Below are 13,178 nucleotides of genomic sequence, written 5' to 3' on the forward strand. Positions count from 1 at the left end.
TTCACAGAAACATAAAGTCCAGTTGCTTTTTTTTTTTTTTTTTTTTGGGGGGGGAACTATCTTTGGGACAACCATGATGTAGATGACTGAAAATCTCCATAAACAGATAGATGTAGTTACTGGATTCCTAATAATTGAAGAAATGGATATGAAGCTCATCATCCTGACTTCTAACACCGGAAGTTTTTAGGAAGACATTGGACACCATTTGTCTGAAATGGTATAGGGTCTCCTGCTTTAGCAGGGGGTTGGACTAGATGACCTCCAAGGTCCCTTCCAACTCTTTGTTGTTCTGTTATACTTAGCTGAGAATGCCCATAAATTTAGGCATTAACAAGTTGCCATTTTTGTTCTTGTCATATTTTCTTATTAATCTACTGTTACCTGAAATGAAGATATCAAATTACTGGGGAAGAAAATATTAAAAGGCTGAGTTTCACTTATCTCCAATATCTAAAAATGCATGACTTTGCTTTCATTCTGAATCATCCTGACTTTTGATGTCTTAGCCTACTTTGAGTGTTTTTGTTTGGAATTCCATGTGTACAATACCGTTCTTTCCACCTGTTCTTTTTCTCCTTCTTCCTATTTCCGCCGTTTTCCAAATATACTCTTTTTTATATCTTGTCAGATTTTGGCATTTTTATACAAAACCTCACAAGAGTCAGAGAAGGACTTCAAAACCTGTGAGATTTGCCAATAAGAAACTAATGTAGGGGGTCCAACAAAGGTACCTGCACCTGCCATATGAATCATGCCAAGGGTAAAGACCCTTTGATTATTTGATTTGTAATTTTTTTTTAATTAACAACTTTCTCACAGGCAGAATTGTATGGCTACAAAATAGTCCTCTATATTCTACAAAGTATTCTACAAAGTTTTGAACCAAAGGTGATGTTGCCACATCCTTCACTGCTTCCGACACAAATACCTTGTATTATTGTGAATCACATTTGGACAACTGCTCTATCTTCAACAAATGGTAAATATATTTTTTTCATCCTCAAATCCTTTTGTTATCATGACTCATGCATGGAAAAATCAACTAATGAAATAGCAAGTTATAGAAGATTAAATATTACTTCTGCAGGTCTCGTATGAATGGAGGAAAGAGCTATTTAACTTTTACCTCTTCGGTGAAGTTAGCAATTGCTTTGATCTGCTATGATAATCACAGAAAAATAGATAAGACTGCATTTTTTAAGTGGCTGGCAAAGTGCAGAGTTACGCTAGATTAATACAGAGAAGAATATGACTTAAAGTTAAAATGTTCTCCTTCACCCTTTCTTTCCCTCACAATGATTTTAAATGGAGCCATGACACTTTTATTGACTTTGATTTTCTGCTTTAAAGAAAAACTGCATAAGCATTGTTTTTCAGACTTATAGTACTCGGTCAATCATTTTATTTTGGTCACTGACCAGAAAACTTATAGTAAAACAGTTGAGTTCCACTGAATTCAATAAGAATTATTTTCCTATGTGTACAAGATAGCAGCTTTAATACAATGTAATAATCAACAGCTTGATTAATGGATTAAAAACTAAGCTTACAAAGTTCTTCTACTCAAAATAAAAGGCAGAAATAAAATCTCTGGAATTGTGATGATTGAAGAAATGGCTATGGATTATTTCCTCAGCTTATTTACCAAGAACAATGTAAAATAACACATTTTGGTATTAGTAGACAGGTTCATCTTTTTTTCCTCTTAACATTTATGGTTTTCATTCCTAATTTTGCTCCATCTGGTATGAACATAATTTTTTGTTCCTTTTCTTTTTAAATATAGACAAAAATTATAACTTTTGACATGCACAGAAACGTGCTTATTTCTTTAGACATTTTTCAGAACATATTCACTTTGCAAGAACTTTTCCTTAAAATATCTTTTTTTTTAAATTTCCACAATGTATAGATTTTTATATGCATATTTAAACAGAGAACTTCATCCTCAAATTTAGAAATGTGTAAAGACAGAATAATATTTTCATGTATGTGAATTTCATAAAATAGTAATCAAAAAAAATCAAACCAAGCAAAATAATTCTCATCTCTTTTTTGTTCAAGTTTGATTTTGGACTGCTACATTTCTATATAGCATGTTTGTAAATGGGTTATTGAGGATCATACATTATTTTTAAATCTTTATCTTCAACTTGAGCATATTTTTATTTTAATGTTGAAGATACCTTAATGTTCTGCTAATTTTATTTCATGTGAAAACAGTCTTACAATTTTAAACAATCAAAAATGTAATGATATAATGCACTTGATGATATAGTGAAATAATTACTGCTGGTTTTGGGTGTTTCTTAAAAATAGAATAAGAAAATTAAGTTGGGCAACATGGAACACAAAAAAGATCTTACCAATCATAGCAAAATTCCAAATATTAATGTATACACTTTTCTGGATTGATACTCTACTAAATTCTGAATCAGTCAAAAGTTCAGACCTAATCTGGTTCATGTTATAAAACGTAAATTTTAAAATCTCAAAACCAGAAATTACATGCCTTGGCAAAAGCCTGTAGCTGCAAAGATCTTGTCCCACTCAAATTGGTCTAGGAGTAAGAAAGCAAATGCCAAGATACACAGTCCAGAAAAAACACCATTTTGTATGGATTGCTCTTTAAAAGAGAAAACAGTATTTTAAGGAAATATATGATAAAGACTGGAGACTAAAATATATAATATGAGGATTTGAATCACACAACCAGGATAAAGGTTCAACAATGTAGTCCTAACTTCTATAATAAAATAGATCAAGGTCCTATACTCACTCACATAATTGTAATTTCAGTTGAACAGTCAGAACTACTAGTGGGTAAGCATATATAGGACCTAATTATTTAAATTGCAGTCATTGAAATTTTGATTGTACTCTTCAAATAATCTAACCAAATGGAAGTTATGTAAAAAAAACTTACCGCAATTGTTTCATTTTCCTATATTATAGTAGTGAAAGCACCAGGCTAGAAATTAGGAGACAGTGAGTTTTAGTCCCACCTCACGCATGAAAAACCAGCTGGGTGACTTTGGACTCGTCATTCTCTCTCAATCCAATTCACCTCACAGGGTTGTTGTAGTAAGGAAAATAGGAGGAAGGAGTATTGTATGTGCTTCAGTGGTGAAATTCAATTTTTTTTAATACCAGTTCTGTGGCCGTGGCTTGGTGGGCGTGGCAGGGGAAGGATACTATAAATTCTCCAGTCAGAGGTGGTTTTTGCCAGTTCTCTGAACTACTCAAAATTTCCGCTAGTGGTTCTCCAGAACTGGTCAGAGCCTGCTGAATACCACTTCTGGTGTGCTTGATGTTTTATTATTTAGAATAATAAAAAGAATATAAATAAATAAAATAATTCAGATCTTTTAAAGTAATATTCTTTTAGGATACTGTGGTAGTCTTCCTAGAAAAGAGAATATTTAATAGAATATTCTCTTATTCATCTTCAATACATTGCTCTCAAACAGACATATTCACTGTATTGTACCTGAGAGAACTACTCACACTTTAGCCCACTTGTCAAGTTCTTCATCCAAATAAGTTTTAATTTTCTTTGGCTGAAGACCAAGAGAGTGTCCAGCAAGGTAGATGCAGTTTTCATCCTCCTTCACTAAAGTTGGATTGGCTGAAGGGAAAACAATACAAGAACGCCATTAAAAGAGCACTACTGTTCTTATCTGTTTGAAACAAATATGAAAAATGACAGATTCATCTATAACCGAAGACATTAACATATGTTTACCAAAAGATTATTCTCCTATTATGGGCCTTTGGTACATAGAGCAAAAAGCATTTGTGACATTGCCAAAATTCTCTTCATTAAAAGACACAAAGATGTCAGTCAGTTCTAAGTTATATGTTTACCAAAGACATATATGTTAACATTGATTATACTATCCTTCCGAGGTTGGTAAAATGAGGACCCACATTGTTGGGGGCAATAGGCTAGCTCTGTAAACCACTTAGAGAGGGCTGTGAAGTATATAAGTCTAAATGCTATATAAGTCTAAATGCTATTGCTATATGTTTACCTGGACAGACAAGAAGACTAAGGAGCAATAACAGTAGTCTTCAGATTTCTAAAGCTATTTCAATCCTGTTGCTCAACAAGATAAAACCAGAATCAGTGGGCTAATATTATGGGGAATTAGATTCAAGATCTATATTAGAATTTTTGCAGATTGCCTCATAAAGTGTTATATTCCGTTTTCTTAGCAGATTCCACACTGAATATTGAACTGAATGAGTTCTGTTGACCTTTCCAATTCTATGATGCCATGAAGGAGTTCCATTTGTGAAACTTATTTCTTCTGTTACGAATCATTATGCAAGAATTTTGATCTGCATCAACAACATACTAGACATAAAGTATTGTGCATGCTTCAAAAATTATTTAAAAGACATGCTTCGGAGATTGGAAAACAACTCCGTCCAATATTCATTTAAGTGTATCTGTGTTTTTTCAGTCTTGAAGAAAGATTGTGTTGCCATAATGAACTGAATAATGAAAACAGTGTCTCTTTTTCTTTCAAATAATTTTCAAAATGTGAATATCACAGAAGATAAGGTCCTTAAATTTGAATACACAGCTATGCAAAACACACTATATAATGAGAGAACAAATATGTTAGAGGTCCATATGGAAATGTCAAGACTTTTTGCCATTTCATTTTTATAATAACTACATATTTTTAGATAATAATTCTAGCACCCCCTTTACTCCCTGACTCCCCTTTCAAACCAGCATGAATTTTCAACGCCTATAAAATATAAACACCATGGACAATAGAAACACACTTTGTGGATCTGAGGTATAAGTATGACATTAAAAGTGCTGTAATCTAGGCAACAGGATATATAATTTCATTGGTACTCATTACTCATTCATGGTTAGTGACAAATATTATAAAGCAATTAGGAATATGGCATGCCCATAGACTGCCCATGTCTGACTTTGTATTATTTATTTATTTTGTTTATTTCCTGCTTTTATTATTTTCACAAATAACTCAAGGCAGCAAATTTACCCTACACACCTTCTTCCTATTTTCCCCACAACAACAACCCTGTGAGTTGAATTGGCCTGAGAGCAATCGACCCAGGGTCACCCAGGTGGTTTTTCCTGGCTAAGGCTGGACTGGAACTCATGGTCTCCTGCTTTTTAGCTAGAGACCGCTAAACTGGTCTCTAGCTAAACTGGTTCTCTAGGTATCTATGACTGATTATTAAATGTCTAATTTGGAAAATTAGCTTCAAAATCAGTTTAAGAATTACAAACGGTATGCTAGTTTAGTTCAAAGAATCCACATTTAATGTATAGGTATTACTTGAGCATCATTAAAATGTACCAGATGCTACTGTTCTTCTGAGAATGTTATACACCTATATTAATCTGGCTAACTTGCTCATGGGTTGATAAATTTTAGAGGGACTTCTGCAATGAATAGAGGATATTACTGGTCAGAGAAATTATTCCTGCCCTCGTCTCTTTTTCTGTAGAAGAAAATAATCCCTATATGATCAAAGTTTGATATGTCTTATGCTAAATGGACATGTAGAGAAACACCCTCATAGCATTTCAGCTATTAAGTGATTTTTAACAGAAATGGGTTAGATAAAGTGGAATGTGACTCAAATATCCATAAAAATATTTCATTTTTGTTATTTATTTATCAAATTTATTTAGCCACTCATCTTACAAATGTGGAATTGGGTAGGGGACAATAAAGCAGTTTTTAAAAAGCCTAAAAATCACCAAACACAAATATAAGAAATACTGTGGAAGTATTGACCAGCATACCACACACAGTTTAACCATCTTATGAGCTCCCTATTTCCATGGGATACCTAAAACTGCTGGAACATCCATGTTTTAAGAGATTTCTGGAATGTCAACAGGGTTAGATATTGTGAATATCAAGCTGTAATAACATATTAACACAGAATTTATGTTCATGTTATTTTACATATTTTAATCATCAGATGAGTCTTTAGCTTCCTAATTAGCTTTGAAAGTATATTTATTGATAGGCAATTCTAAAACAATTAGTTTTCTTTACTAAAATTTCTTTTTTCTTCCCCAGCTGTAAATATGTTTGAAAATATATGTGCAGGGAATGAATGTTAGCATTTAGGAATCAATAGCTTACATGATACACGATGTTCTTTTCATCCTCAACAGTCTGTTATCTGAACAGTAGAGTGTTAATATTTTTCAGTCAATACCGTACAAACATCATTGTACCTAAAATATAATCTATTATGATTACAGCAACATTTACAAAATAGAAAACAATATGAAAAAAGTTACATGATGCTCCATGTTCAGCCAGCAGTGTCTTCCCAAAAACAAGCTCCCCAAAATATGGATATCTAAATCAGCTATCCAACCTATAATAAAATGTCAGCTCTGGTCTTTACTCCTGAAGGAAGCTATGAGCAGCCATGTATTTTGGTTATGATAAATAGAAATATAAGCATTTTTTTAAAAAAAAATGAGACCAGTTGGGTCTAGTGGTTAAGGCATCAGCCTAGAAACTGGGAGGAGACCATGAATTCAAGTCCCACTTTAGCCTGCTGGGTAACTTTGAGCAGTTACTCTGTCTCAGCCCAACCCACCTCACAGGGTTGCTGTTGTGGGGGAAATAAGAGGAGGAAGGAGCATTATTTATATTTGCCACCTTGTGTTGTTTATAAAAATAATAAAAGAGGGATATAAATTAAATAAATAAATTGATAAGATTCAGGTTTCCATTAATGTAATAAAATTAGTACAACTTTTGATGACTTCTAGAAGATATTAGATCTCTGCTCACACAAAAAATATTAAAATCAAATACATATGTTTATTTTCTTCCTCTTGCCATGGTATTACATCAGTAAGGTGATAGGCTGCAAAGAATTTTCACTCAATGGGAGGGAAAAAAACTGTGGGGGCATAAAATATGGACTGAAATCAGGGGTGGGCTGCTGGGGATTTGCAGGGGTAAGACTTTGCGCAGTTTGGAGAACCCCCAAATCCCACTGACCGGCCCTGCCCACTCTCAAGAGTCTCCACATGGCACATTTTGGATGCAGATAAGTGCAGGGTACACAGGGAGGCTTGAGGAGGGTGAAAAATGGGTTCCTGGAGTTCGGAAAGGCCGGAAATGGGCCCATGGAGGCCATTTTCACCCTCCTGGAGGCTCGAGGAAAGCTTCCGGAGCCCAGCAAGGGCAAGAACGCTCCCCCCCCAGTGGTGCAGGAGGTTGACTAGGTGATGCCCACCATGGCCACACCCACCCAGCAACTGGGCAGAGAACCCTTTGCTAAAAATTTTGAAGCCTACCCCTGCCTGGAATCCCATGTTAGATAAACAGATATCCATCCACACAAGTTTTTACTCTTTCATTCTCTTTGCATGCCCCTTTCAAATCTATTCCGAAAGGTTTCTTGGGAACAAATTAGTTGAGAAGCTGTGAGGAAGGAGAAATGCAATTGCTAGCTGACTCCATTCTGCTATGGGAAGGAACGCCTGAAGCCATAACGTCATGTGCTTTAATTAAACATAAGAAGAGGTGATTAGCCTGTTTCATCTCATTTCATTCCTTACTCTACTATTTTCTGTATCAGGGTCATGAGGGACAATGCTTCATTTATTGGAAGCTCATGTTTTCGCATGTATCTGCCACTGATAGCTTGTACTCAAATGTGTAGAAGTAGACAGCTTGAAAAAAAAATCTATTAAAATTTACATAAAAACCTTATTATATAAATACAACAGAATACTAAAGCAATTTCATTTTAGGGCTGTGGGAAAACAGATTAAATAATTGCAAAGCATTTCAAAGTAGGTTTTTGTGATACTGCTTTTAACTCAACTGCTAATGCATCTGCCATGTATAAAAGACTACTAAGTTCTTAATTAAAGCTTTAAAGGCTTTAGAAAATTTAGAACACACAAACATTTCAATCTAATATATAATACCAGCTTTTTCTGTTGTTTTTAATCAGCATCCTTATAAAAACAAAAAATCATAGAGAGGTAAATATTGTTAACACTTCTAAATTGGTTATGTCCACAATCCTTTGTTATTTTAGAGGATAATAATGAAGTCTATAGAGATTTTGAGCAACAAATATTTTGAGATTCAGAATAATAAATTTCATCAAGACTCTTAAATCTCAACCAAGCATTAGAGTAGGTAGTGAGTTAAAAACTCATTTTTTTATTTGCTCAATCTCATGGCATAAAATAGCAGTTGAGTATTAAAACATATACAAAATATCAAGAATGTTTTTTCCTTTCTTATTTTTGAGTTAAAAAAAATTGAAAAATCAACTTGGAACAATATCTCCTCATATAAATCAATTTATTACCTTTTTCTTAGAAACTTGAATAACTTGTACTAAGCTATCATCATAATCTATGTCAATTCTCATTCCATTCATTTTAATTGATTTTTGTCTTCTGCATCTCTGCAACAAAGATGTTTAGAAGACATCAGAGTGCATCAGTCACTGTTACAGACCACGAGTCACTTAAATCAACCAGTTCATTGTTTTCAAAGTATTATTTTAAAAATTCACAGGTAGACAATACAATAGGTATTATAGATTTAAGTCAAAATACAAACTTCAAAATGTTTTTAGGCAATTTCAGAAAGAATATAAACATAAATATATCTGCAGGTAATCGTCAACTCACAACCACAAGGGAGCCCAAAATTTATGTTACTAAGTAAGACAGATATTTGTGGCTATTCTGTCTCAGTATTTTTCCATAAGACAAATCCTGCTCAGCACGTATACCTCTCAGAGCAAAGTTCACTAAGCTGACAGGAAAAGAACTGACAGGAAGAAGCTAAAGTTGATAAGATTAGTTTCACTGAGGTCTGTGTCAGATAAAAGATGTGTATTCGGTAAAACATGTTTATCAGTCAGAAAGTTCGTTACTTGTATCACGTAGCCTGGACTCAAAGATAAAGTTTGTAACTTCTTTGTCTTCCTGCTATCCCCTGCACCCCTTCTTTGATTCAGCACAATAAAAGAGGACAGCGTAGAGCAAACTGGCAGCCTGAACAATCCATTTGTCTCAGGCTCAGCCGGGACAATTCCATCTGCCCCAGGCGATGCGCTGCCTCACCTAAAGAAATCTTCGTCTTTGTGTTCTTTTTCTTTCCGCTTTGCAATCACTCTTGCGAGAGTCCCGCAATCACCCTGGCTAGGGTTCCGCTGCCATCTGCTGGCTCAAACTCACCCTGGATAGGGTCCTGCTTTTGCCAAACTTCGCCCTTGCGAGGGCTTCTCTGTATCTCACTCTTGCGAGGGTCCCGTTCTGAGAGGAATTCAGCAATCAACCAGAAGATCGAAACAACAGACCGGTCGCTCAGCGCGACAGCTGGGGCTCGTCCGGGATCCCTTGATTTGTCCGGGATCTCTTCGATTTTCTGGTTCCAAGGTGTGACTTCTGGCTAGAGGTGCATCGCCTTCACTCCCATTGCTACGCACCTGGCATAGGTTTCGTACGAATCGTAAGTAATGGGCTCCTCACTTTCTCAAGTTTCGTCAGGGCACAGGGACGAACTTTATAGTCTAGTGAAGAAGGCTAATTCCTTTCAGAAAATTAATGGTACAACTGTGTACCCAATTTCGAAGAAATTTTTAAATAAATTTATAATTTATATTGAGGCACACTGTCCAGCCTATTCATCTGCTGGAACTCTTAGCCATTCTCAATGGGAAAAATTAGGGAAATATTTACATGAAATTCCCAGAGCTCCCATGGATATACTCATTTCTTGGAGAACAATAATGGCTGCTATAACAATTGTTTATCCTTCTTCTAGTCTTCCTGAAAATTCTCTTTCTCCTGTTTCCTCTGATTCCCCTTCTTCTCATTCAAAAACTTCCAAGCCTCTTGCAGCTCATCTTGATACAAATTCTTCCTTACCACCTCCTTATCCTGACATTTCTTCCCCTCCTCCTTCCTCTCCTTCTTCTCTTCCTGATTTTTCTCCTATGAAACCTGTGGGGCCGTGATCTTATGTCTCAACTTAACACAAAACTCATTATTGATTAATGGAATCTTTTGCTAAAACTCTACCATGTGTCAATACTATGTAAATAATGTCTTGCTACTCTATTGTTCTGCTTTTCCACAATTTCTGATGTACTTGAGAAGACAAGAGTGGGAAGCTAAGATTGTTTATTGCACGTAGATTTGATGATAAAGATGAAGGAAGGAAATGGAAGTAGGAAGGAGAGAGATGGTTTGTGGATGTGTTGTTTGGAGGAAGGAAAGAGGCTTTGACAAATTGAGAAGGATGTGTATGTCTGTGAATGCAATGAGGGAATTCTGGATGTTTGTTTGAAAGTAAACAAGAAAGTAGCAAAGAAAAAAGAAATGAGAGGGCGACCCTAGTGGGCTTCTCTTTTCAGAGAACATAGATTGATTCCACCAAAATATCAGAGAAAGGGAGGGGCAATACCAGCCCATCGCTTTTCTGAGTAAAACTCTCTGTCTCTGTCTTCTCAACCCACCTTGGTTCAACTTCAGCAATATCTGGGTACCATAAACTGGGCCCGACCTTTCCTGTCTTTAACCACCTTCTCTTGCTATTCTTTCTACTCATCAACTACTGACTGCAATAATTGTTCAAATATCTAATACAAAAAATCTTCATATCTTGGAATGGTTACATCTACCACACACTCCAAAAACATATATTTTTACTAGAGCAGCGCAAATGGCTTCTCTTATAGAAAAAGGGTGTAAGAGAACCAAAGCTCTGATGGGAATGGATATTTTTACATTGTATATTCCTTTTAAGATCACTCAATGGGAACCTCTTTTTCAGACTTCCACAACACTGCAGGATGCGTTGGAAGATTGGTGTGGCCAAGTGTCGTGCCACCTTCCCTCTGATTCACGATTGCAGGTGTTGAGGACAGTTCCTTTTGTTTTACAATCACCTTTTGTCCAACAGCCATTGAAGGAAGGCTTAACTGTCTTTACTGATGGTTCAAAAAATATTGGAGCATGTACATGGTATGAAAATGCTCAATGGCATAAACGTTTAACTACTTCACAATCATCAGCACAACAAGCTGAATTAGCTGCTTTCCTATTGGCGTTGTCTCTTTTTCACAACAATCTTTAAATGTAATATCTGATAGCATGTATGTTACTCAGATGGTTGCTCATATTTTGATGCATATATTTCTCCTGTTACCCCTCCTCTCTAATGAAACTTTTTTTTACAGCTTCAGACACTGTTGAAAAAACGAGGGAAACCTTTATTTGTAGCCCATATCAGAAGTCATCAGCAATTGCCTGGATTCCTAGCAGAAGGCAATCATATGGCAGATGAGGCTTGTAAAATTATGGCCTCCTCTCCCCTTCTCCAACAGCTTTCACCTGGGGAGAGTCATGATTATTTTCATCAAAACAGGAAAGCCCTAGTACGACAATTTGGAATTACATATCAAGAAGCCACAGCAATAATTCAACAATGTCCAACATGTAGCTTGCAGGCCAAAGGTATCCCTGAAGGTGTTAATCCTAGGGGTACTCAAGCCTGTGATACATGGCAAATGGATGTAACTCATTATCCTCCCTTTGCTCCCTGGAAATACATTCATGTATCAGTAGATACATATTCAGGGTATATTATAGCAACATTGCAAAGAGGAGAGGCTACAAAAATGTTATTAATCACTGTATTCGATCATTCGTAACGTTGGGATGTCCAAAAATTCTCAAAACAGATAATGGTCCTGCTTATGTCAGTTCTCCCTTTGCTGAGTTTTGTCATAAGTGGGCCATCACTCATAAGTTTGGCTTACCCTTCAACAGCCAGGGGCAAGCGATTGTGGACACACTTAACTTTGAAACAAGCCCTTGATCGGCACTTGGGAAAAAGGCTCAGGCCCCCGAACCTCCCAACGTTGCAAAATATCTTAAATGTTTGTCTGTACACTCTTAACTTTCTCAATTTTACTGGCTCTCCTCCCTCCACAGCGGCTTCTCGCCACTTCACCAAGCCAGTAGTTCCCTCTTCCCGTCCTCTTGTTTATTTCAGACAGCTTCCAGATCCTGCGTGGAAAGGTCCTGCACAGCTCATCACCTGGGGAAAAGGTTACGCAGCTGTTCAACTTCCTGATCGAGTGCTTTGGGTTCCTGCTCGCTGTGTCAGACCTTACCATGGCAAACCTGACTCTAATTCTAATCTTTCTTCTGATATCAATACTTCCTGTCTTTTCTCAATTTAAGGCATCTCCTGATGCTATTTTTGCTTTCCTTGCTGACACTGTTACCTTTATTTTTAAAGATAATCTTCTTTCTGCATGTAATTATGTTTTCCAACACAATGGTAGTTTTCTTTCTCCTACTTCTGACATAACTATTTACTATTACTATTCTCCTTGTTTAATATTTTTAACTATACATGTTACTCCACTTACTATAGGTTCTTATTCTTGCTTAGGATTTTTCACAATCACACTTATTTCAATCACACTGTTCTATTGCTTTCCACTTCTTCAGTGGCATCTCCTCCACTATCCTCTGCTTTACTTACATTGCCATCTCAAGCTAATTCTGAGACAACTTTTCCTGGAGATAAACTACGCTGGCATCTTCATTGCTGCTTTCCACCCTGTGATGTCACCAAATGCATTTGGCATCATTCATCTTCCTGGGTTCCTGATCGCTACAAACCACCTGTCGTGCGAAGATGCTACCTCATCCATGATGACACTCATCGCAAGACTACAGCTCTCATTCGAGCTCGCCATCTTGGGTATCCTGCCTTCATCGCTGACAACTCCATCTCTAAGCAGTCTGCATCTCATGCTGTTTCAAGATTTGGCTATCGTCGCACTCTCGAAGCATACAATCATCTTCTACAAATGAACATCAACCTCAAACTTACACCTGGACTATCCTTGACTTTCAAGGAAAAATTTTAAACACCACCACTAACTATACTCGATGGCCATGGTTTCCTCAGCTTTTCATGGATTTTGCTGAAATGGGAACAGGAGTAGAAAAATTCGCAGACAAAAAATTGCAAGCTGACACATGGGACAAGCAAGGCTCCTGTTCTCCAGCACCTGCTGACAACTTTAGATTATATTTTTGTCCTGCTCATAGTACTGGTACTTCTCGTTCTGCCTGCGGTGGGGTAGTT

At 36.4% G+C, this 13,178-nt stretch overlaps 1 protein-coding gene across 4 annotated transcripts in view; it reads right to left on the bottom strand.

The window, feature by feature from the left end:
* KYNU (kynureninase) overlaps positions 1 to 13,178 on the bottom strand; it is a 119,816-nt gene that overhangs the window by 89,187 nt on the left and 17,451 nt on the right. For all 4 annotated transcript variants that reach the window (XM_087950080.1, XM_026673517.2, XM_087950082.1 and 1 more), the window contains exon 3: positions 3,511 to 3,631. In XM_087950080.1, coding sequence (XP_087806206.1) covers positions 3,511 to 3,631 — 121 coding nt within the window. The remainder of the gene's footprint in view (positions 1 to 3,510; positions 3,632 to 13,178) is intronic.

Source organism: Notechis scutatus, chromosome 1, assembly GCF_049901735.1.
Source record: "Notechis scutatus isolate UNSWTSFEM ecotype Mainland chromosome 1, rNotScu1.2, whole genome shotgun sequence".
Lineage (NCBI taxonomy): Eukaryota > Metazoa > Chordata > Lepidosauria > Squamata > Elapidae > Notechis > Notechis scutatus.